General features: G+C 39.2%; 1 protein-coding gene across 27 annotated transcripts in view; it reads left to right on the top strand.

The window, feature by feature from the left end:
• Positions 1-24,803, top strand: part of ATP8B (ATPase phospholipid transporting 8B) — a 620,401-nt gene extending 595,598 nt beyond the window's left edge. For all 27 annotated transcript variants that reach the window (XM_067110108.1, XM_067110102.1, XM_067110090.1 and 24 more), the window contains 2 exons: positions 11,396-11,595; positions 22,826-24,803. In XM_067110108.1, coding sequence (XP_066966209.1) covers positions 11,396-11,595; positions 22,826-23,018 — 393 coding nt within the window. In that variant the 3' untranslated portion in view covers positions 23,019-24,803. The remainder of the gene's footprint in view (positions 1-11,395; positions 11,596-22,825) is intronic.
• The last annotated feature ends 211 nt before the right edge of the window (positions 24,804-25,014 follow it).

Here is a 25,014-nt window from a genome sequence, read left to right as displayed (position 1 = left end):
GGTGGACCAAATTGGCATCATCTATCTTTGGGTCAGGCTTGTCTTCCATTCCACCACTACTTACAGGTGATGGTAGATTGGTTACTGGACCTAAGGAAAAGTCTGAATTGCTTCATCAAGCTTTCAAAGCTAAGCAATCAACTGAGGATGTCCCTCTCTCTGATACTTGTCTTCTGAACCTGTTCTCACAAAATTTGCACTTCGCTTTATGGATGTTTTGAAAATTCTTGATAATCTTGATAAGCTGGGATGGTGAAGATCTTGATGGTTTCTTCCATTTGTTTTTTAAGAAAATTTCTAGTGTGTTGTCTCCCAAAATTAGTAGATTCCTTAGATTTTTTTGTCGATGTACAGTAGTATCTTGTGGATTAGCTCAAGCTTAGTAATACAGCATCTGTTCCAAAGAGTGGCATATCTGCAGACTGCAGTTACTATAGGCCAATTTCTATTCTCCTTGTGCTCTCTGAATTTGCAGAACTTATTTTTAAGTCACTCTACAAGTGTGTTAAATCCAAATGATTGCTAGCTGATAGTCAATATGCATGTACAAAGCAATTAAGACCAGTGATGCTCTTTTAGACTTGACATGCCATTTGCAAGGAAACCTTGACAAGGGTTTTGAATGTAGAGTAATTCAAGTAGATTTTAGTGCTGCTTTTGATTTAGTAAATCATAAGACACTTATTTATAAACTTCATAATCTTGGAGTAGGTGGATTTGTTTTAGGACTAGTTCAAGATTTTCTTACAAGTAGGAAGCAGCGAGTTGCTGTTGATGGGATCTTTATCGAGCCACAACCTATTGTGTCTGGAGTTCCACATGGTAGTGTTCTTGACCCACTATTATTTTTAGTGCATACAAGTGATATAGATGTTGACTGGGGAAACAAGATTGTTCAGTATGCCAGTGATGCAAAACTTGTGGGTATAGTAAAGTCTCCAATTATGAGAAATGAAGCTGCCCTTAGTCTCATTTGTGACATGGAGTGGGTTAGTAAATTATGTAGTCAGTGGGGTATGAGGCTGAATTCCATTAAAACAAAAACACTATTGATTTGTAGATCTTGTACTAATTTCCCCACCCTATCCTCCCTTTCAAGTGGATGGGACTCTGCTGAGTGAGTTTGAAGCTTTTAAATATACAGTGGACCCCGACTATTTGTGGTTCAGGATTTGCAGGTTCACCTATTTGCAGATTTTTCAGTGGAACATAACTCCAAATAACTTCGCAGAAAATTTGCCTATTCGTGGATTTTTTTATATTATTATTCAGTAAATGAAACCTGTTCATATGGAACAAGCCCACAGGGGCCATTGACTTGAAATTCAAGTTTCCAAAGAATATGGTGTTCATTAGGAAGAAGTAAGAGGAAGTATTGTAAAGGGAAATACAGAAAGAAGAGATACCACTTATTAAAAAAGAAAAAATAAATTACAGTAATAAATAGAGCATTTCTAAAATATTCGGTAATTATTTTTATTTTATTTTCATTACTAAATACTGTACATTTTTTATGATAAAAAAACGATTTACTACACTTTGCTAATTTTCAAATATTAATATTAATGTAAACACAGCAAATATCAATAAAATTTTTTTTTCTTAAAAAATGTTTGTTAAACAAAGTGCAAATTCCAATCACAATGCTCGTGGGAAAGAAAATGTTACCCCTATCTACTGTATATGTTAACAGAAAACAGTAGGGCTTGAAACTAATGTATGAAAGAAAATGTACTTGCCTGAATATAGGGGTAACTTGATTAGTTTTTGCCATGGTAAGAGTACAGTAACAGTTGTAGGAGTGTTCACGCATAGGTGTAAGCCATACTTTATATTTTTAAGGGTAATGTTGTATGATGACTTTGAAAAGATATTACACATTTTAGGATGAGATTTTGTTCGTAGAGTATATCTAAAATATTCTCTAATTATTTTCATTTTATTTTGTGACAAAATACATTTTTTATGATAAAAAAATTATTTACAAATTTTCCAATATTAATATTAATGTAAACACAGCAAAATATCAATACTAAAATGTATTTTTTCTTTAAAGAACATTCGCCAAACAAAGCGCGAATTTAATTACAAAGCTCACAGGAGGATATCCTAGTAGAGGTCACAAGGAGATCATTTAACAAGACCTTATCATTTCAAATTGATCGTCGATTTACAATAAGTGGGAGATCCTGTATTTGAGAAGAAGGAAGTAATTTTGGGCTAAGGATAGATGTTCAACCGAACTGTTGGACTTTTCTCTGCAAATGGAATGCAGAAGCGTTTGCATGTATGCTATGCTATTGTAATGCAAATAGTCCCTGAGGGAACAATGGCTCTTAATGGAAGGCATCAGTATTTTTTAAATAATATAGGGATTCGTTCAGTTTTTAAATAGCATAGGCATGTTCCTAAAACAATATGTTTAAATTTGGAGATACTAGTACATATGGATATTGAGTTTTGTACCAATTATCCCCAACTTGGAAAATCTAGTTTTGGAAACTCAGTCAGAACTAGTAAGATATTTGTTAATTTTTGTGTGATTCACATAACATATTAAACAACTTGGTAGCCACATTTTCATTTTACACAGCCTTAAAATAATAATTAAATGTGAATGCTGTATAAATCTCAAAATTTATATAAAAAATATTCTGTGCAAAATGAAAAGGTATGAAATAAATATAATAGAACTTTTAAACCTCTTTCCAACAATATATCTACCTCCATAACTAGGAAAATGTAGTTTGAAAAAGATAAAAAACATTACTTTTGAGATGCAGGCTGTCAAAGACTTCTTTTGCAGACATATTAAGTGTTGGCACTTTATTAAATATGAATACAGTATAAAGTTAGGGATAAGGGTGAAGGAGGAGCTATATATGAATAAAATTTTTATTCGTATAGAAATTGAAACTTCTCAGTTTCATGAAAAAAGTTATAGGAAACTCAAAAAAGTATTCATGTAGAAATATAAAATTTCATGTTACACAAAACATGAGACTGAAAGAACAATGATAGATTTTGTTCCCATAGAATGCACGTCTGATGGATTCTCATTTTCCAAGGGAAGGATAATGATAGAGAAGGCATATGTAATTACAACATTGAAAACAAGCCCCCATTTGTGTCATTGTTAGGAATGAGATCCTGAAGAGAATGAGGATGACTGACTCATTCTCTTCCAGATGGTAAAACATGACTAACCAAGAAAACTGGTCCAGATGGTAAACGTGCCTAACCAAGAAAATTGGTCCCAACAAATAAACAAAGTATAAACTTGCTAAGGTATTTTGATAACACCAAGTTCCCACTTTAAGTACGACACAGAACTCCAGGTGTACTTAAAAGCCAGGGAAGGAAGGGCTCAAATCTCAAGCCTCAATGTTGCATTGCCGGTGTCCTGTGGTGAAACATTTGAAAAAACGTATTAAATAAAATGCTGAATACATGATATAGTTCTTTGGAATAGGAAGAATCTTGTGATTCTTGTGAAGTAATGAAAGTTTCACCCTATTGGAGGTACATCCTGGTGGCCCTCATTGCAGAGAATTAAGTTTTAGCTACAAATTCCAGGGCAAATGAAAGGCCAACTGAAGACTAATGGCTGGAATGGGAAACCACACAACAGGTCATGGAGGAAGACTTGTCATGAGACTCATATCCTAGTCAAGAGGTGTTGGCCAAAGGATCATACTCTGGTCTAGTAAGGCTGTACACTATCAACTTCAGGTCCCAACTTGGTTTGGTTTAATAGCAGCCTACAGAATAGACTTATCAGTACAGTCTACTGAAACATGATGGAAATGTTCCTATCATTCCTACAGTCTAGACATGCAGGAGGAACAGTGAAGAGAGACCGGTTTGATAACATTCAGTATCTGCTTCTTAAGGTTTTACAGATGAACAAAGAACTTTGTAAATATGGGAACATAGACCCAATAGAAATGAATCGTATTCATTACACCAAGATTGACAATGAATCATGCTCACATGCTGAACAACCTCTACTTGTGAAGTCTACTCTGGATGACTGTAAAATTGATGAAAGTGAGGTTTTGCATAATGAGGTGTCAAAGGTCTGGCAACCACTTTTGCTGCACCTAAAATGGATTGAAATGAGTCATCTGAAAGTTCATTAAAATCCAAACACCCCCTAGAACCTGTCCTCTGCAGTCCAAAGTTGTAGGGGGAAGCATAGATGTTTAGACCATCCCAAATCTGGAATTTATAGTTCATTACTCAAGCCACTGGGTCTAACTATGGAGAACAGTGGTTATCTGATGTCCAACAGTATGGTGAACCAGTCCAGTAAAGGCATCCCACTAGCCTATCAAAGGACAAGAGCAAGATTGGGAGTATCAAGACAGTATCTCCATGCATTGGGCACTACAGGAGTTCTTGTAGGGGAAGAATCCTTGAGTGCTGAAAGACCCACTCTCCTGGAGGCTCTTCCCTGATTTGGAGCAGGGTTTTCAGGAGGCTACTGCGCTCATTCATGAGATCAGTAATCTCAGGGAGGTGACCAAGACGTTGACTGTACCCACGATCTCATCCTCAGAAAGGGTCGTAGATTTCACTACTGAGGTGTGACCATTGGTAAAGTCACAGTGGTCAGAGCTCTCCCCTGTATTGGACACTAGAGGAGTTTGTGCAGGGGAAGAATCCTCGAGTGCTGAAGGACCCACTCCCCTGGAGGCTCTTCTTGCTGCTTTGGAGCAGGGTTTTCAGGTCATTACACTCATTCATGAGATCATTAAGCTTGGGGAGGCGATTAGGACTTTGACTTTACCCCCATGATTTCATCCTTGGAGATAGTCGTTGGTTTCACACCAGAGGTGAGACCATTGGTAAGAGCTTTCCCCTAGTGTTTTGGCCTGATCCCTAGGCAAAAGAAGTACTATTCCTAGGGTGTGGATGACATCCTCTTTCATCTGGATGCAGCTGTTTGCCACTTGATGAATAATGAGCCTTTGGCAAAAAATTTGTCAGTAAGGATCCATTTTCAACCATACAAAAGCGAATAACTTTGAATCTGTAATTATGTCTGCAGTTCAGGCTACCTTGTGGCTGGACCTGTGGTAATGTGCCATGACTACACTCATGACAAGAGGCCTACCTGCAAAATCATGGCCCTCTGTCAGATTCTCAATTTCTTGGCACACCAGATTACCAAGATCTGGTGTAACTTTATCCTCTATAGAAATAATTTGTTCTTCTCTCTCTGGCATCCAAGCAAGTTTCTCCTGAGAGTTTGATATGCTGCAAAAGTCTATACCTTGGAGGTTGCCATTGAGCTAAAGAGGGAGGACCCTCACAATAATCTGATTTTCTGAGCAGTCTCTTTTAAACCGACTCAGGGAGCAAGAGCTCCTCCAGCTAGGACAACTGGTTATGCCAAACCCTCTACTTCTGGAGTACAGAGGAAGCTGCAACTGCAGAAACCTAGACAAAATCCCCCCCCCCCCCAACCAACTTCAACTGAGAGCATTGACTCCTAGCCCTTTTGGCTCCTTTTCAAAACAAGCTAAAAAGAGGAGGCAAAGGTAAGAAAAAAGGAGGCAGCTGCACAGAGTGGCATCCCTTCCCCTTTGCTGTCAGGGGTGGGGGATTGCCTATTGAGTCACTTGGCAGTGTGGCAGCAACACAGAGCAGAGCCATGGGTAGCTGCAGTCCTTCAGGATGGGTATAGACTGCCCATTCAAGAACTATTGCCTTCATTCCCTTTCTGATGTATGTGTCAAATTCAGAAAAGTCTCAAGCTCTATGGGCTGAGGTCAAGACAATGTTGAGACAAGGGGGAATTGAGACATTGCAGTATTGTAAAATCTGGGGGACAGGTAAGGAAATCTTTTCTTGGTAGAGAAGGCAACAGGTGGATGGGATTGGTCATATACAGTAAACCCCCCATATTCGCGGGGGATGCGTACCACACCCCCCAACCCCACGAATAGCTAGAACCCGCAAATACGTAGAACCCTTCTAAAACCACTTAGAACTGTCTATTTTGATAGTTCAACCACACACAAAAAAAAAACACTAAAAATGCTTATACAGGTTTTATCCTACCTACGATGGGGTTAGGTTCCAAAATAACCATCGTTTGTTGGAAAAAATGTATCTTGAATATAGCCTAGCCTACACTAGGGTATTCGGTACCCTGTATACATGTATGGTAGCCTACCCTACACTATAAAGTATACTGTATACATACACGGTAAAGTGGTTATTGATATCAGCTAATTCTGGAGGTTCATGCAGAGTGACATGATAATTCAATACAAAGAAAAATTGAATAACAAACAAGAATTAGCGTAGCCTACACTATGGTATATCGTAGGCATATATGGTAGCATAGCCTACATTATACTGTACTCTATATTCACATATCGTGTTATAAAAACATCAACATAATGAATATGCATCTTTTCCATGGATCTTTTAAAATGTTGTGCCTTAATTCACTGCATCCAATAATATTGTATATATTCCTATATTGCTCTTGTATTATAAATTGCGATCATAGTGATCAATGTTTTGGTTTGGATGTTTACGTGGTAAGTTTATTTCGCCGCATTTAACTCAGTTCAGAGCGCTTTTCTTGCTTCTAGTTAGCATAAATGAATCTCTAGATACTTTATTTATATGGGGCGAGGTTTTTTTCGTTATGCTGTACAAAGTGTTTTTAAGTTGAAATATAACTTGAATACATCTCGTTGTGAAATTAATTTAGCTATTTTTTCGTTAATAGATGACATTGGTCGTTTGGGAGCTTTTGTTTTGTGTAAAAATATCAAGATTCCGTTCGCTATTTTCACTTGATTTCATCATAATATGAGCTTTACGTATTTATCGGTTATCAGCGTAAAAATAGCAGTAATGTATTCTTTCATGCCCAGTAGTTTTGATTAAAATACTTTCTCTCCCATTTTAATTGCGGTCGAGTTTCATCCATGTTGCCAGTGCACGATAATTTATAGTCATTAGCAGCTTGAACATTGTTTTCTCAGCTTCAGCCACAACTTGCAGCATAAATTTAGCAGTATATTTCTTTGCCGATCTTTTATCCATACCGAATAAGGATATAATGTAAAAATATATCAGTCCCATTCTACTTAACGTCATTTGAACTATAACCTACGGTAATTGTGTATTACTGTACGATGGTGAAATACAAGCAAAAGGACTGTTGTTATCCGATTCGGTAATAAACAAAACAACAGTTTCTCGTTCAGTTGTTTATGGCTGTACGCATTTACGCAAGAGTACAGTAAACCCCCCGTATTTGCGTTCTCACGATTCGTGGACTCACTCGTGGATTTCTCTGTGGAACGTATCTACCCATTATTCGCGGAAAATTTGCCCATTCGTGGTATTTTTCACTGAGGAATATTCACTAATTACTGTACTTTCATATCATTTTCATGAATAAATGCACTTTTGTGATAAAACTATTAAAATACTCAGGTATAAGTGTTTTTAGAGGGTTTTTCTTGTGTTTAAACTATCAAAATAGGCAGTTCTAAGTGTTTTTAGAGGGGTTTTAAGTATTCGCGGGTTTTAGCTATTTGCGGGGTGGTTGCGGTATGCATCCCCCGCGAATATGGGGGTTTACTGTATAACGTTAGTAACAATACTTTTATCATTCTCTGTTACTTTTTTAACTAGAAGATGGGATAAAGAGTTGGAGGAAAAGAAGCTGGTCTATTGTAATTTGGTCTTTCTCACTGCCTGGTTGTATGCTGCTGCCTACGCCTGCAGGAAATTTAAAAATATTTCATAAATATTGTAGCATCAGTATTAATTGCTTACCCCATTGCAAAATTGAATTATTGTAAGGTGAACTATCGTAACTCAAGTACTAACTGTTTTAATAGTTTTATCACAAAAAAGTGTATTTAGTCATGAAAATGAGATGAAAATACAATAATTAGTGAATATTTCTCAGTGAAAAATACCGTGACTGGGTGGATTTTCAGCGAATAATGTGTATATATGTTCCATAGAGAAATCCGTGAATAGGTGAGTTCGTGAATCGTGAGACCGCGAATATGGGGGGTTTACTGTATCTCTCAACACTGAATGGCTATTTTTGTCAGACTTTTTACAATAGAAACAGCCTGTTCATTGTTGGAGTCAGCCAGAGAGGGAGACTTCATGATCTTGACTGATCTTCAGGATGCTTACTTTCATATCCTAATACATCTGGACTTGAGAAAATTTCTCTAACTGATCTTCAGGATGTTTACTTTCACATCCTAATACATCAGGACTTCAGAAAATTTCTCTACTTCATCTGCAACTGCATGGTGTTTCAGTTCAAGGCCCTTTCATTCTAGCAACAGCACCTCAGGTGTTCTTGAGTGTTTGCACTGGTTTCGGCCTGAGCACATTTAAAGGATATCCCATTGTTGAGGTGCCTGGAAGATTACCTGATCCTTGCCCCTTCCAAGAGGCAGCTCCTTTGAAATAGGTGACTTCTGTCTCTGCCAAGATCTGGAGTAATAAATTGGCTGAAGTCCAATCTCATACTAAGGCAACAGATCAATTAACTGGATGATTCTACACATTGTGGCAATGAAAGACTTCCCAGCAGCCTCCTGAGTGGACAACTTTAAGGCGGAACCTGCCTGCTTCCTAGCAGCAGACAAGTAACAGGCTTGACATTGACAAGCAATCCTGGTTCATCTCTCATCCTTAGAAAAACTCGTTCCTTCAGTCTTTGCAGTGGCAGCTGAAGCATCATTGATCTTTTTCCCAGCAAACCACTAGTTTACAGTTCCTCTGAATGAAGAAGTATAGGAAGACCTGGTGTGGTGGCTCTCTGACTCCAATCTCCTCCAGGGAGTGCCTCTGAGTGTTTTACCACCTGAGATACTCCTGTTCTCAGATGCCTTCAGGAGGAGTTTCAGTGCACACCTAAGCGGAGAGGTTGTTTCAGGGATGTGGACCCCAGACTTTCAACATTAGTACTTAAATCTCATAGAGATGTAGGCAGATTGAAACTACAACCTTTCCTTAATCAGTTACAGGGTTGCTCAGTGGTAGTGAAGAGTGACATTGCCATAGTGGCCTACATCAACAAGCAAGGGGGAACAGTGTCCCATTCCGTGTCAACTAGCTGTGCAAATGCACGCGTGGGCATTTACCTCTGAGCAAGGTAAATACCCTGCAAAAAGAACATCCTGGTGTATCAAGCTGTTAGGGCCAAGTAGTTGGCATGGAGTGGTCACTGCAACCAGCAATAGCAGATAAACTGTTCCAAATGTAGGGCCCACTGGTGATCAACCTGTTCACAGCCAGGCTGATCAGGAAACCTCCCATCTTTTGCTCCCTGGTTCCTAATCTGTGGGCAGCACTACAAGACATACTTAATTACTGGTGGGACAACATGGACTTGCAAGTATTTACCCTTTCAGTCTCCCCTGTTGAATAATCAACTGGATATTTGTTACTTCAAGCCTGTGGATGACATTAGTTATCCCTCGCTGGCCTCAAGCTGATTGTTATGAGACATCTTGACACTTCTAGTAGATGTGTCGAGGGAGCTTCCCAGTGGCCCACTCTTTATCAACTGCACATGCAAAGTTTCCATCTGGCAGTCCATGCCCTGCAACTTCACAGGTGGAGGTTATCCAACATCTGCAAGAGAGCTTTTCTCACAGACCCATTAGAGAAATTTCAGGGTATCTTTGTCAATCCTCTGCAAATGTTTATAAGGGAAAGTGATCCATCTGTGATTGGTGTTACGGAAGGGGTTACTCTCCAGTTGGTGCCTCTCTTAAAAAAAATAGCAGACTTTTTCTTTCTTTACTGGGACAAGGGCCTTAAGGGCTAACAGGCAACTCTTTCTCAGGTGTTTCACCTGAAAGTTTTTTACCTTTCCTTCTTAGTGAAATTATCTATGTTTATTAGGAATTTCAAACAATCTTATCCCCCAAGAGAGGTGTGGCCTCCACAATGAAACATCTTCCTGGTCCTTTGAAGTTTGATGGTTACCATGTATGAACCTTTAACCTGATCTTCAGAGAAGGTTCTCACCTTAAAAACAGTGTTCCCTTCAGCCTGGGAGAGAAAGAGTAGCTGAATTACATGACTTATAGTATCTCATTCAGGACTTGGAAAGGTGGGGATCTTTCTCATTCTCTTTTGTTCTTGAGTGTGTGGCTATAACTCAATCCATCAGTACTGGACATTAGGCTTGCGAGTTTATCAGTTCACTTGTTCCTGTATTTTGTTGGTGATGACCCATATGAGATGTTGTGCCTAGTCTGAGCCAATAAATTCTACTTGAAAAGAACGAAACCCCTCGGACTAGGGTGCAGATGTCTTTTCGTTAGCACCAGCTATTTTAAGGTGTCAAGGTATACCATCTCCTAGCATTATGATGTCATAACGTGGGCCTACAGTTTTTTCCAGAGGAGTCAGACCTTTCATTCTGCCCAAGAGCTCACAAGATACAGTGTTTTGGACCTTTACCTCACCTCTTGATCCAAGAGGTAATGGGGGACAGTGTCTGGTGGAGTCAGATTACCTTCACCTCATTCAACCTGAGGGATGTTGCCCATAAATCCCTCATCACATTCTCCTTAGGATCCGTGGTGGCTGCTCAGCAAATATTGTGATTATCAGGTCCTGGGCTAGATGTCTAGTGCTCTCATTCAAGTACCAAGGCTGAATTTTTCATTTTAGGGTTGAATGTGGAATGTGTGTATACCTTCTCACTGATTGTGAGCATTCATGCTGAGGTACAAGCTGTACCCAAATGAATTCATGGTAAGTAGCACCTAAGAAGCGAGTCTTGACATATGAAAGGCATATTGTTTGTATACCTGTAGGAACAGATGACAAAATTTTGAAAATTATATGTATTTTTCTTAGGTATACAAGGTGTAGCCTTTTACTCTATATAGGTTTTACCGGCTTCATCCACCTTGCTACATTTGTAGTTGCATTGTTGCATCATCCATAGCAAAGGAGCAATGGTTGGCATGGGTCAGAGTGTGGTTCCCCCCACCCCTCTCAGTCAGGATTACCTTTCTTGTTATCCAGATCACAGTTAGTCTAGTGCATTCATTGTAGGATACTCCATACATGAAAGACTACAGTTTATATACCTAGGAAAACTGCAATTACAGTACTTTAAAAATTTGTCATTTTTGTATGTAATTATGTATATTTTTATTAATTTATCAACTCTCTTTACAAGTTAATGGGCTTGTATGCTTATGCTGTATGAATAGTTAGCTCTATGTCAATCAATCTGCAATTAAGTGTATATTTAAGATCTTATGAAATTATCTTTAATAGTTCATGCTGGTTGGTTAAGAAGGAAATTTTTTGTAATATAAATAAAGTATGTCCCATTATTGTTACCTTATTATTTTTCTTACAGGCCATGGGAGAACCACTATTTTATTTCACCACACTGTTAACTATTGTGGTGCTAATGTTACCTGTCATGGCTTGGCGGTTCTACTGGGTAGATGTACGACCAAACCTTTCAGATAAAGTAAGGTTTAAACAGAGGCATGATGCTAAAATGGCAAGTAAACGGTCTGAACACGATATGCTTCGTACTCCATCAGCCAGAAGGTATGTGTTTAACAAAGCTTATTTGTTCCTATGGGAATGCGAACCTATACTTTCATAACTGAATTTCTTGTGCAAGGTGTGCTTCAGTTGTCACTGACTAGAAAATACAAAATCCTATCAGGTAGGCCAAATGAGTCACATGACTAGAGATGGCCTAGCTCATCCAGTGTTCTCAACTGCAATAGTGCTTAGTTGTCACTGCATGTTCTATTACAGTATATGCTGAGATTTTTTCTTTGTGTGTGCCATGTGTGCATTATTCCTTGTGTTGCTGCTGTTGCTGCTGCAAGTACATTGTCCTTGTTTACTGGTGCCCCTCCTGTAGCCTGGTGACTTGTTTACTGGTGCCCCTCCTGTAGCCTGGTGATTACTAGATTTACATAAATTTGTGAGAACTTGAGGGCCAAGGTCATAGTGTGCGTGTCCTGTCTTTGTTCACAGTGTGTGAGCTATCTGGTCGACCTCCTTTGTCTGTGGTGCACTTTGTGTGTGTTCCATGTGTGTTTTGAGGCTCCTGTGTGTTAGTATGGCTACCATGGAGGAAAACTGAATTTAGGCATTGTGTGAGCAAAGGTAAGCTGCTGAAAATTTATGTCTCCGATAGTGGTAGATCCGCACTCTATGTGCACCTCCTGTTTTGGGGGAGAGAATATTTGAGAAAGGCCACATGCAAGCAGTGTGGGGTGGCAGATACCTCAGTAGGTCTTATATGAGAAGAGATGTAACAAGGGCAGCAATTCATCTAGGGAGTCAACCCTGAGCCATTTTCCCTTGCTGCCTGTGGTTCCCTTCTTGCTAAGCCCTCCTCCTCTAGCAACGCCTCAAACAGTTGCCATCATCCCTCCAGCACCACCTACCGAGGAACCAGTGTCGTAAGAGACAGTAAAGAAAGTTTAGTACCCCTGGTAAAGAAGAGCTTGACAGGACAGGTAACAATGCTATGAGAGACACCCCAGCCTCCCATTATTCTCCTGCAACACATCAGCAGGAGCAGAGAAGGTAACATCCTAACCTCCTTTTCCATTGTCCTCAGGGGTGTGCAAGGTAAAGGGAGAAGAAGGCACATCTGGAGGTAAGAAACATTACTGCTGTGACTCAGTTGTCCCTACTTGCCCCTCTTTGAAGTATCAGCATCTGGAGAAGCATCAGTTCTGCAGTGGCATCAGAGAGCAGGGAAAGAGCCTGTTTCCCCTCAATAGCCCCCTCAGCTTCATCATTTATAGTGGAGTTAATAACTTGGTTGCATGTGTGGAGAACTCCCTGGCTTTGGCCAGGTCAGAGAAACTGTTGCTGCCTTTGTTACCCTACGAGATGAAGTATTACCTTCCAGAGGAGGCCTTCGTGACTCCCTGGAGTTTGGACTCCACTTCCTGCAGTTTGGGGCACAATGTTTCCCTTGATCATTTCAAGCAGTAGGGACTGAGGCTTTACAGCAAGTAGGACAACAATGTGGAACTTATGTTGGCCAGGACCATCAGAGCCATCTCCTGGTTTGACAGTTGCCAGGGGGCTTGGCTAATGGAAATACAGGACTGTATTCCAGAGCGTTGGCCATCTGTCAGGAACTTCTGGCACCTTTGGGGAAAACCCTCTCATATACTGTACAGCAAGTGGGGCATCTTTGGGCAAATGTCATCCCTAAGTAGAGAGAGTTGTTCCTGTCAGTAGTCCACAAGAACATCTCCCAGGAGAGTTGGCGTGGTTGTCCCTGAGGGACTGCCCTCTAGAAGAATCCCTGTACTACTACCCTCCAGAATGGATCCAAAAGGGAATAGAAATAAGGAGGAAGGAGTCGTGAGACACACTCTTCTTGCAAGCTGCCTCTTGTAAGTCTCTACACTTGCCTGGGGATATAGCGAACAGGGCAGCACCCCTTAGCAGGCAGTGCCACTCCAGTGGAAGACATTCCTCCCACCAGCAGAGGTCCCATCAGCAGGGGCAGAACAGGGTACCCAACAGATGTGGAGACGACAGAACTCAGGCATTTCGAGCCTCACAGCCTGCCCACAAGAGCCACCCCAGCAAGAAGGGAAGATCCAGGTGAAGTGAAGATGCCCCCCCCATCTCAAGTTGCCATGAGTGGGAGAATAGATCTTTCAGCTCTGAATGGATTCCTGCAGCAGACATCCTTGTCCATGGAGACACCTCAGTCAGTCTTGGCATAGATCAAGGAAGGAGATTTCATGTCTCCATAGACCTGCAGGGTGCATACCTCCGTATCTCCATTCACCCGAGCTCCTGGAAGTACCTGCAGTTTGTCTCCAAAGGCATGACTTACCAATCCAGGCCTCTCTACTTCAGTCTGATAACAGGCATCCCAAGTTTTCAAGAGAGTGCTCCAGCTGGTGTCTCCAGGTAAACTGGGAGGGGATACAGCTGAGGAGATACCTGGTACCTGGGCAAATGGCTAACCTTGCCCCATCAGAAAAGGAAGTGGAGAGTGCCAAAAACTCAATCCTGGCATTGTGCTGGGAGTTAGGTGTCATGGTCAACCTGCCAAAGTCTGACCTGTACCCCAAGAACATCAGGTCTGGATGTGGTGAGGGCCTCCCCATCTCAAGAGAGGGCAACCAACCTGCTGGGCATCTCCCATGACTTCCTCTAAGAGACTCTTCAACCAGTTAAGCAGTGGCAGGTCCTCCTGAGACATAGAGCCTTCCTCAAGAAGCTAGTCTCCAGGGGCAGGGTACACATCCAGTCCCTCCAGTGGCAACTGAAGGAGAACTGGCACTGACTAAAGAAGCTCATGGAAGTGACACAGAAGGTGAGGGAGGATCTAGCATGGTGGAGAGACCCTGCCAACCTCATGCAGGGTGTTCCACTTAGCAAATTACCTCCCAAGCTGCTTTCATTCTCTGGTGCTTCCCAAACAAGTTGTGGCGCACACCTCAACAGTGAGTGTGTTTTAGGGACACAGGGCCTCAGTGAGAGGGAGGAGCACATCAACCTCCTGGAAATAAGAGTAACATAGTTAGACCCTCAGCATTTCCAACACCAAGCATGCCACTTGGTGGCCATCATGGGCAACAACACGACAGCAGTGGCCTTAATGAACAAACAAGGATGGACGATCTCTCTGGAACCTTGCAATTTGGCAGTCCGGATATATGAGTGGTCAGCCACCTGGGACCTGGAACTGCAAACAAGTTGTTGGAGCTTTGGGAGGACCCGGGAATCAACCTATTTGCCATGGCCTGCAACACAAAGCTGGCCCTGTACTGCTACCCAATCCCAGACCAGAGAGCTGCAATGCAGGATGTCTTCCTGCACCTGAGAACAATTTGAATGTCTATGCCTATCCTCTGTTCAGTCAGATGAGAAGAGTCTTCACCAGACTACCAGTCCCAGGGCTTTCACATGACATTGGTGGCTCCCTTGTAGCCACAGGTGAGGTGATACATGGATCTCCTGCACTTGATGATAGACTCCCCAAGGGAACTACTGCAGACACCATCTTTCTAGTGCAGGAGCACAACAGAAGATGATATTGGGCAGTGTCCTCCCACCACCTTTATGGGTTGAGGTTATTCAGCAGCTCCGAAGAAAGAAGGGCTTTTTAAGATGGGTTGCTGCAGCCATTGCAAGACATCCTCAGACCATCCTCTATTGAGGTGTACCAAGTTAAGTGGACTGAATTCTGTGGTTGGTGCTGTCAGATGGGGTCACAATCTGCTCAAGACCTCTGTGAAGAAGGTGGCGGACTTCCTTGTCTACCACGTCAGGAGGAGGCCCTCTTGGTAACAGCAGTCAAAGGATACAGGGGAGCCCTCACCCAGCTGTTTAAGCTGCAGGGCATTGACTTCTCTGACTCCTGGGAGTTGTCTACCATCATCAGAGGTTTCAAGAAAAAATGCCCTCCGAAGGAAGTCAAAGCCACAAAGTGGGACGTTACAAAGGTCCTAGCTATCTTACTTCATCCTTATGAGCCCCTGCGGAAAGCTTCCGACAAGGAACTGATCTTGATGACAGTGATCCTCCAGGCCATTGCCCCAGCTGAAAGAATCAGAGGAACTGCGTGGGCTCTCCTACAATGGTCCTCCGTCCCTGGAGTTCATCCCAGAGTTCATGGCCAACACACACAGCCCCTCGGTCCCAGACCTGAAGTTCGAGAGGTTCTTGATCCCTTCCTTGAAGGCTTTCACTGAGGATGGCAAGGAAGAATGGTACTGTGTCCTGTCAAGTCCTGACGCAGTCCCTGAAGAGGACAGCCCCCCCTCAGACCAGTATGTAAAAGAGTGTTCGTCAGCACAGGAAGGAATAAGGAGGAGGCATCCAAGAACACCATCTCCTCCTGGCTAAGGGAATTTATAGTAAAGTTTACAACACCAAGGAAGGTGGGGAGGCGTCCCTCAGATAAGTTGGGGCCCATGACATCATAGGTATAGGCCCCTCCATCACCAACAAGAACCACTTCATCCTACAAGTTCTGAAGGCGGGTGTGTGGCAGTGGCAATCCAAGTTTACGTCCTTATACCTGAGGGACCTGACACACAAATCCCAGGACACATTCATCCTGGGCCTGGTAGTGGCAGCCCAGAAGGTGATATAGGGGCATCGAGTCCCGGGAAGTGGGGTTCCATCCAGGAAGTGGACAAGGTCATCAGATGGAGTGCTGTAAGGAATTGGTGAGTACTGGAGGACCCTCTGTTGAGCAGAAGTGATAGCGTTAAGTGTAAGTAGCAACCTCAGATAGTGAAGGTTCTTTTCTGGGCAACTTGGGCAGGGCCACCTGTAGTAGCAGGGGAAAGATTGTTCTCCCTCCAAACAGTGAGGCTCCATTTATGAAAGCATGAGTTCGACTTCCCATAGGAACAAAACTGATTTTGAAAACTTGTATTTTTCCTACAAAACAAACCATAGCTTTTACCCTACACTGCTGACCCTCACTTTACCAATCTTTATTATGATAATGGTTGTTTGCATGAGAGTGATCAGGCTGGTTCTCTTGGTGGGCAAGCTAGGCCATCTCAGGTCACATGGCTCTAAGGCCTACCCGATAGGACTATTTTTTCTAGTTAGTCAGTGACAGCCGAAAGGCACAATGTGTGAGAAACTCCATTTATAAAAGCCATGGTTCATAACCTAGGAAAAATACAAATTTTTGTTTAATTTTTTATTTTGAATAACCCAACTTCTGCAGCTTGTATAGTAAGAACTTTTTATTTATGGCTGAACAATACAGTATGCAGATAAGTATGATAATCAGAAAATACTTTCAGATATGAAAGTAGTTTGTTGTGAAATGTAGAAGAGCATGTCTTGAATGAAGTGGAAGAGAGTGCTAGAACTACTGGTAGATGAATTATTCTATCTTATTAGTAAACAGAGCAAAAGCTTGTGATGCTTGCACAAGTATATAGGACTGAATTGCTTTATACAGGGTATTATTATTGTTCAGTAGTTAACCAGACCACTTTGTTAATTGATTTAGCTCTCATAGGGTGACTTAAGGATTTATCCTTATTGCAAAATTTAGATTTTTACATACAGCTTTTTGAAAAATCTTATTATTGGTTTGATAAAAAAAATGGAGATTCAGATACATTTTTTTAATTGGTTTATTTCCAAAATTTGACATTCATTGTTGACTATATTTAGGACATTCACACAAAAAAATGTTTGACTGTTAATGTTACTTTGGAGACATGATTCTTGAAAAGAAATGCAGACTTCAAAAAAGGTGTGATATCAGAATGCAAAGATTCATAGCCAGAATGAGGTTGGAAGATCATGATTGGAAGTTGCGGAAAGGTTATGTGTCCAGTACCTGGAAAACAGACTGAGATCTCAAAATATGAGAGGGTTTGGGTTTGTGAGGAAAAAGATGAGGAACAGTTATTTATTAAAGTGTAGATATGGAAATAGCAGGACAAAGACCAGTATGAAGGACCAGGAAATTACAGAAAATGGGAATAGATTTAGACTTAGACTAGATGGAATTTAATAAAAAAAAAAGAAGAATGTGTGGAGAGAAGAGAGAGTGGTGAGTTCACTTAAGAAATAATCTGACTTGAAAGTGCCTTTGATGATGTTTGTGGTGAGTGTTTTTTTATTTTAACATTGCGGTTAAGTCAAAAGTTCTGTAATTTATCTTGAAGCCAAGAGCACATTTGTTATTTTCTTGTTTACACTACATTTGTAAAATTATTATGGTTTGAAATATGTAGTAGATTTAAAATACTAAAACTAACCATAATTATGTAGTCTGCAAACAAGGAACATTGATTACTGTAGAACCTACATGTGATTGGTGAACTACTGACCTCCCTATGAAAAACTCTACGAATAATTTGGCAGGAAGTATTTAGTAAAACTAAAACCTGTTGAGTTCACCATCACAACATGGTAGGGATAGCCTTGTGCACCCCAGTAAATGGTATTTTCAAAATATCTATCAGAGGAAGAGAGGTCTTTTTGACAGAGCAGAGTAAAATGACCGGACATCCCTCTGTTTTCTCATTTTTTTTCACACAGAATCACTTGTTCATGGTCCCAGAGGCAACTGTGAGAATGCTGGAATTTATATACTTATTACACAGATTCATCTTTATCAGTATGATTTCTTTCTTTACTGCTATATATTACTTGTATTTCAAAAAGCTAAGAAAAATTATGGATGGAGATTTGCATTTCACAAATTTATTACAGAGTGGGAAAATCTGTGTATATTTTACCAAGTATTTTGTAGGCACCAAACAGAAAATACCACTCAAGAAATGGTCCATTTTCAAACAAGAGATCCAATTGAAGATTCAATTCAGTTCTTTTCCATCTTAAAGCTTTTAATAGCAAATGAAGAGACAAATAGGTCCAGAATATTTAAATATGTTTATGGAAAATATGTTGGTGTCAGTGGACTCTACTACCAAGTTTGGATTAAAGCGAATAACACTAATACTAGGGAAGATTAATCCTGACCATTATTTTATGCCCCTCACAACTAGGAGGTTAACTAACATGCCAATGCTGAAAAATTTAGCAAATCCACACATGAATCTTCATGTATTGAGAAGCTTTCCAGAATCTCTATGCTTAAAGTCTGTTGTGGGGATATTGATAATTTTGGCTTCCCCATAGACAAAATCTTACCAAAAGGTTTGTTGCACAGTAGTAGTAGAAATACTATATCACTAGATGAAGCTGCTTCTCTTATTGTAGCCTCTGCCTCTCTATTACCAGAAATTCTCTCTTAGCCCCTTTGTGGGATACTGAACTTGATCTAGGAGTGTCCAAATTCAAACTTTGGTCCTTGTTTGTGTTGCCAGCTTCCTGAGTTGTTGAGTTACCCTCTCAGATTTCAACACTGAGATCCCAAAGCACATTGCACTGATCCTTCACAGAGCTGAAGTCCAGTTCCTGAACAAAGTTACAGGAGCAAGATCCTGGTAGGTCACTTGCTCAGTTCTTAGAAGTAGAGGCATAACTTTTGTTACCTGTAGAATCTCTTAAGCTTTGTACATGACTTTCCAAAAAGTCACAGGAATGTGATAAGTGTATGCTATGCACTCTGCCTATAGGTGTGCTTCTTGGCCCATGGGACCCAGGTGAGATGATTGTGGGATCAGCAGAGGCACGTGTTGACTGGCACATGGAATAAGTTGCAGTCTCCCCCACTGGTCCTTAAAGTTGCTGTGGGGTCTGTCAAATCAGTTTATCTGTAAGTTTGAAAGAGCCATGTGAGCAGCCTATAATGGAGGAGTCAATAAATATAAATATATTTAACTTTTCCTGAACATGTTCCTTTCTTAATTGTATCGAAGCTACATTCCTACTGGATAACTGTTCCATTTCATCTGGTGTAAGGAGCCTGCTAAAGCTTTTCAAGCCAGTAGATAATCCTCTCTATGAAAAGGTTGTCCAGACTTTTTCAAATGGTATGACCCTTACCTTAAAGTTTTATACATCTTGGGCTTAACATGTCTAACATCTCTGCACACTTTTCCAGGAGAAATCATCTTCTACTCTGTTGGAAAAGAGTTGTATGCTTGACTCTTTAGGTGTTACCATCACTTTCAATAATGTCTTTTAGTTAGCAGGATCTGAATACCTGCAGGGGAAAAATCCAGTATGGATGTCAATGATGCACCAAGTACATTATCACAAGGAACTTGAAAACTGATAGATGCTGATGGCACAGGCATTGTGTTTGATTTTTTAACTTGTTCTGCCAAACCATCTAACTCAATAGCCATATTAGAACCACTCCCTGGTGACGAGCCAAGCTTGTGTGACTTTCCATATAGAATGACATATTTATTACACTGGACTTTGAGTTTCACTCAGAATTCTCAGGTGCTAGAGGCTTTCCTGTCCCTTGCTAAATCTTCATTAACTTGAAATCCTTGACAAGTTATAAGTCTACAGAGTACCTGAAAATTCTGATAATGATGAACATCCTCTCTCATTTGAAAAATTCAGATGCTTATGAAGCCTCAGTTCACACAAGAGCCACAGGCCATTTGTCCTCTAATATGAGCTACAAAATAAGATGTAGATCTTTCTAAGTTATTTGCCATGAAGCTTGTGTATTGCTTGCCATCAACACTCAATCACCTAGTGTATGTTTTTGCATGATAGCATAATTATACACATATAATACTAATATAGTTCAATTGCCAGTCAAAAAATTAAGCATGAGAAATTAATACTTCAGCTTCCCCAATAGACCAAAGCTATAAAGTGCAGATATATGCAAACAATACCTCTATGCATTCATAAGTGCAATGAAATCATAATTTACCAGTGGAAATAACATTACTGTACTTTCCCATTAAGTAAAATAAAACTTTTGATTTTACTTTCTCCAACCAGAAACTGCTTGCAAATTCAAGGTGTTATATACAAAACTGAAATTATTTCAAGGAAACTAGCTAACTTCTAAGCACCCAGCTCAAAACATAGAAAAAATGAACAAATTGTTATTTATAAAAGAACCAGAGATACCATTGCCACTCATCAGCAGTGATATAAGAGAAAATTCACCAACATTGCAAAATCAAGTAAATGCTTTTGGGATGAAAATACCATCACCAGAAATGTTAGAAAGGCAATATGGGACATTTATTAATAAATATAATGAAATTATGTGCATGATAAGCACATTCTGGGAGTGCCAAAACAAAGTTGTTTTGTGGAAGGCGGACAAACAGAGTGACTGTTTTCCGTGAGAAGTGATTATTGGAGCCTAAATGGCTTACCTGACCAGGAGTAAGAAATATTGAATTCTGGAGTGCCTGTAGAGCTGCAAACCACCGGATTAGGGTAGTGTAAAGAAATGGGTTTGTTTCCACTTAGTCATAAAGGATAAAGGAAATTTATTATGTTAATCTTAAGCAAACTCTACCAGTCTTAAATTACCCAGAATTTCAAATGATGTGGATTTTTGCATGGGCCAAAGGCGTGGTCTTTGAAACCTAACCTTACCCGTAATTGAGATTTGGATTCAGAAAGTGTCTTGACATATCAGGCACAGACTCGCACCTTTTTCTGATTTTCTGTACATTTATGCTTTGACATCCATCCTGACAGATGGTATTTACTAGTTGTTTGCAGAGGATAGGCAGGTGTGTGCAGAACTGCAAATAAGATCAGAAACCCACTTGAGAAAGGTTGAGTAATACCAATATATTTCTAAAGATACAATAACCCTAACATGCAAAATACCCTAGGTATATTGTGCTTAATTGTTAAATGCAACATCATCTCAGTAATTTCTGGGAAGGAAGACAGTATTAGGCACTAATCCAATCATACTTTTTTGTATATCATACTGTTGCACCTGGTGCCAAACCAGTCATACCATCTTAATGGTTCTTCTCATTAACCTGCATCATGAGGGATATGAACTTCCTCCTGTCATTGGTGATGTTGACTAAGTCTAAACAAGGGCAAATTTGATTAGTGAATTAGAGAAATCAAGAGCAGTCCTTTGCAATATAATCTATAAGGCATTTATTTCAGCAAAAACTCTAAACTTTATCTAAATAAAGTATCTAAGCTAACAAAATCATTAAATATGGATTGCAATTATAACTTTCCATAGGACTGAATTCATGTCTTTGCTGTATGGACGACCCAAGGGTGTTATTATGACCTTGTTTCATTCTTGTAATCCTTAGTGGCTTGTTTGAGTCTCTCTTGTGTTTTTAATTATTTTTCCTTCTAAGAAATATAATTGTTGTTGTCAGTTGTCAAATTGTATTACAGTAATCTGTAATACAATGCTAAATTGTGGACTGTAACTGATAAACCATACATTATTCCTATATATGTCATTTTCCATGTTACAAAATTCCATCTTTGGCTGAAGAGCAACAGAGTTCCTACCCCAAGCAGCTATGGCTTTGAAAACAGAAAACCTTCTGTTGGTCGAACATCACTTGTGTTGTGTGCTCAACAGCCATGGTTCATGCTTTGTGCAATGAGCATGCTATTGATGGAAATTATGATTGTCTTTAACCTAAAACTATTGAGTACCCAAACAAAATCACATACCATAGAGGCTGAGTGATCATAAATCTAACAGGGATTTATGCTGATTTTTGGTTTTCAATATTCAAAGGTGACCTTTCAGTAGTCAGCAGTAAGGAACAAAGTGTCAATATTGTTAGTATGTTACCAAGCATTTTAAAAAAGTAATAATAAAAATGTTCTCTTGATTTGCTACAAATATTTTGATGATTATTAGTTGAAATTCCATAGTCATATATAATATTCCTCTCTGGGACTGTTTTGGGTATAACTTGGTTATACACCTAGGCTAGATGTACCAATAACTATGCCTCAAGGCTTTCTTAAAAATCATTTGAGTGTAAAGATGCAGAGTGATCCATGGAGAATTTTTTTGAAAAAGAATTCTTATATTTCAGTAATATGATCACTTTAAAAACTTGCAGAATGAGCCATTTTGCTCATTTATGCTTCTGCATGATACTTACAATGAAGTATAATAAAAATAATTAAATACAATAACAGTATTTTAAATTAAACATTCTAGGGAAGACTATTTTTTAAGACCCCTTAACTCAGATGAGATTATACATTGGTGTGCAGTACAGTAGTGTATCTTGTTTTTATGAAAAATTAGTAGTGGCTCACAACTAATTTTTAATCATTCTGCTGTGCCTTTGATTAATTTCTCTTATTTGCAATATACAGTAGTCAGTTTAAGCAAAATATCTGTAACTGCACAGAATTTTTGAGATTAATCTGTATAATGGTTTTTTCTCAGATCAAGGAGATCTGTTCGATCTGGTTATGCCTTTGCTCACCAAGAAGGTTTTGGACGATTGATTACCAGTGGAAAGATTATGCGGCCTAGGAATATGAAACAAGGCCCAATGTCTAATGGGAGAGCCACAAACTTGCGTCCAGATAACAAAATATCTCTTGTGGCTCCTGCTCCTTCTACTGTAGAAGTGTAAGAGAATGAATTACTTTTGTACTTATTACCTATCTGAATTTTCACAGTGAAGAAAATTTATATATTCTCTGCCATTTCAGAGTAGCAGACATTTATTTTAATTCAGTTAGCAGTGCCAATTAAATATTTCATAAATGACCACTGCAACTCTACCTAACACATATGGAGGCATTCCTAATAGTATCATATTGGATAGTTTTATGTGCATAATAAGGCAGAGTCCACTATAACTATTAGTGAACAGTCTTCACTACACCTGTGACAAATTGATTATATTTTCTACCCTTTATTACATGCTCCCTAAACATTGGTTACATGATTACCACATTACAATGCTATTAGTATGGTATCAATTGTTATCTAAATACAGTAGTCTTATTTTCGTACTCTTTGACTTAGGAACAAATTCTGAAACAAATTGTTGTGTTAAAAAATGTATGGCTTGTGATGTATTAAAAAACCTGAAAGCATAGAAGAGAAGGCATAGCCTAATCATGAACTATAAAACAATTATGTGAATAAGAAGGGGGCGAGTTAGAAAGCATTACTATTATTGCAATTTATGGTGTGACTGAGGTGCCTTGCCTCTTAAAGTGTACTTACGCTAACTTTTAATATAATTTTTATTTTTGTTTGTGAATAAAACATTGGGTTGATTTTGTTTTTACATAGTTTCTCTCTTTATTCAGTATAGTAGCCAAGATTATTTTAACTTCCTTCTACAGTAAAAATTAGGTTAACAACATTTGTTGATTTTATTAAATAAATTTTGTATAGAGGGTCGTTATTAACTTCTGCCTAAATTAGGTTATGAATTATGCCAACTTAAAGCAAAAATGGGACCACAATTGAAGGCCTTGGATCATATCAAGTAAATAAAGCATTTTTGAATGATGTGCCAATACTTAATAGTTGTCTTGAATGAGGGCAAATTAAGGTGTAATCCCATTGCAAGAAATATGCTACAGTATTTTTTTCTTAGATAATCACTGAGGACTGTTTTGCAAGAGAGCTTTGTGGAACAACATATGCAATCCTAATTTAGGTGGAAGTAAAGAAATTATTGTAAAATCCACACTTTTTTTTTTACATATTTCCAGTGTAGACATGGTAATTTACACAATTATCAAGTTGTGTAGAATCTTTGTCTATGGATGAAATGAGTGAATAGCATTTGTTACATTAGCTTTTGATATTATGACCTCAACACATTACATAGTAAACTAAACATTGTACTGCTATATATAAATTTGGAGGGGAAAATGATACTGTAGTTTGTGAAAGTATAGACTACTGTGAAATCCCAAATATTTTGAAGTGGAATGGTATCCTTTCCATGAATCAAATTGTGATCACCAAATTTTGTAACATATCGATAGAAAATGAATAGTATCTGTAATATACTGGTTAGTTTTGTGATTTGAATTTACAGTTATTTCCCTGCCCTTAAAATTTGGACCCTATAAATCGAATTTGTAAGACTGCATTTATATTTCTCTTTATATACCTTAGGCTAGAGGTACAAATACAAATAAAGGATTGGAAAATGAAATAGCTTTGTATTAAGGAGAAAATTTTGTGATCGAAGTTAGGCTGATATTTTTGTAGTTGGTAATGCAGTCTTTGGGCACATTGCAATAGTATATTTTTGAAGTATGAAAGTGATTTTGGTTAATGATAGTAATTCTTATGTGATATTGTAATATGTATATCTGCTGTAAATTTGTTCATTGTATTATGTATGGTAATTTTTTAAGTGATTTTTTAATAAAGATTTCTTTGTTTAGCATGATTTGTTAATCCAACCCCATTCTGGGAAAAGCAATTAAAGATAAGTCATGTGTGCATAGGCTAATTCCTTGAACAGGTTTTGGAGCAGAAGCTGATGCTCCAGCACTATTGGAAATTTCATACTCCATGTCACCTTAACCAGACCATTTTTGCTGGCCCTTATGGTGTAAACTTACATTCAGCTTGGTGTCTTTCCTTAGTGCAAC

The sequence above is a fragment of the Macrobrachium rosenbergii genome, chromosome 10, assembly GCF_040412425.1.
Source record: "Macrobrachium rosenbergii isolate ZJJX-2024 chromosome 10, ASM4041242v1, whole genome shotgun sequence".
Taxonomy (NCBI): Eukaryota; Metazoa; Arthropoda; class Malacostraca; order Decapoda; family Palaemonidae; genus Macrobrachium; species Macrobrachium rosenbergii.
The sequence above is the reverse complement of the archived record's forward strand: the minus strand, read 5'-3'. Positions and strand labels throughout refer to the sequence as shown.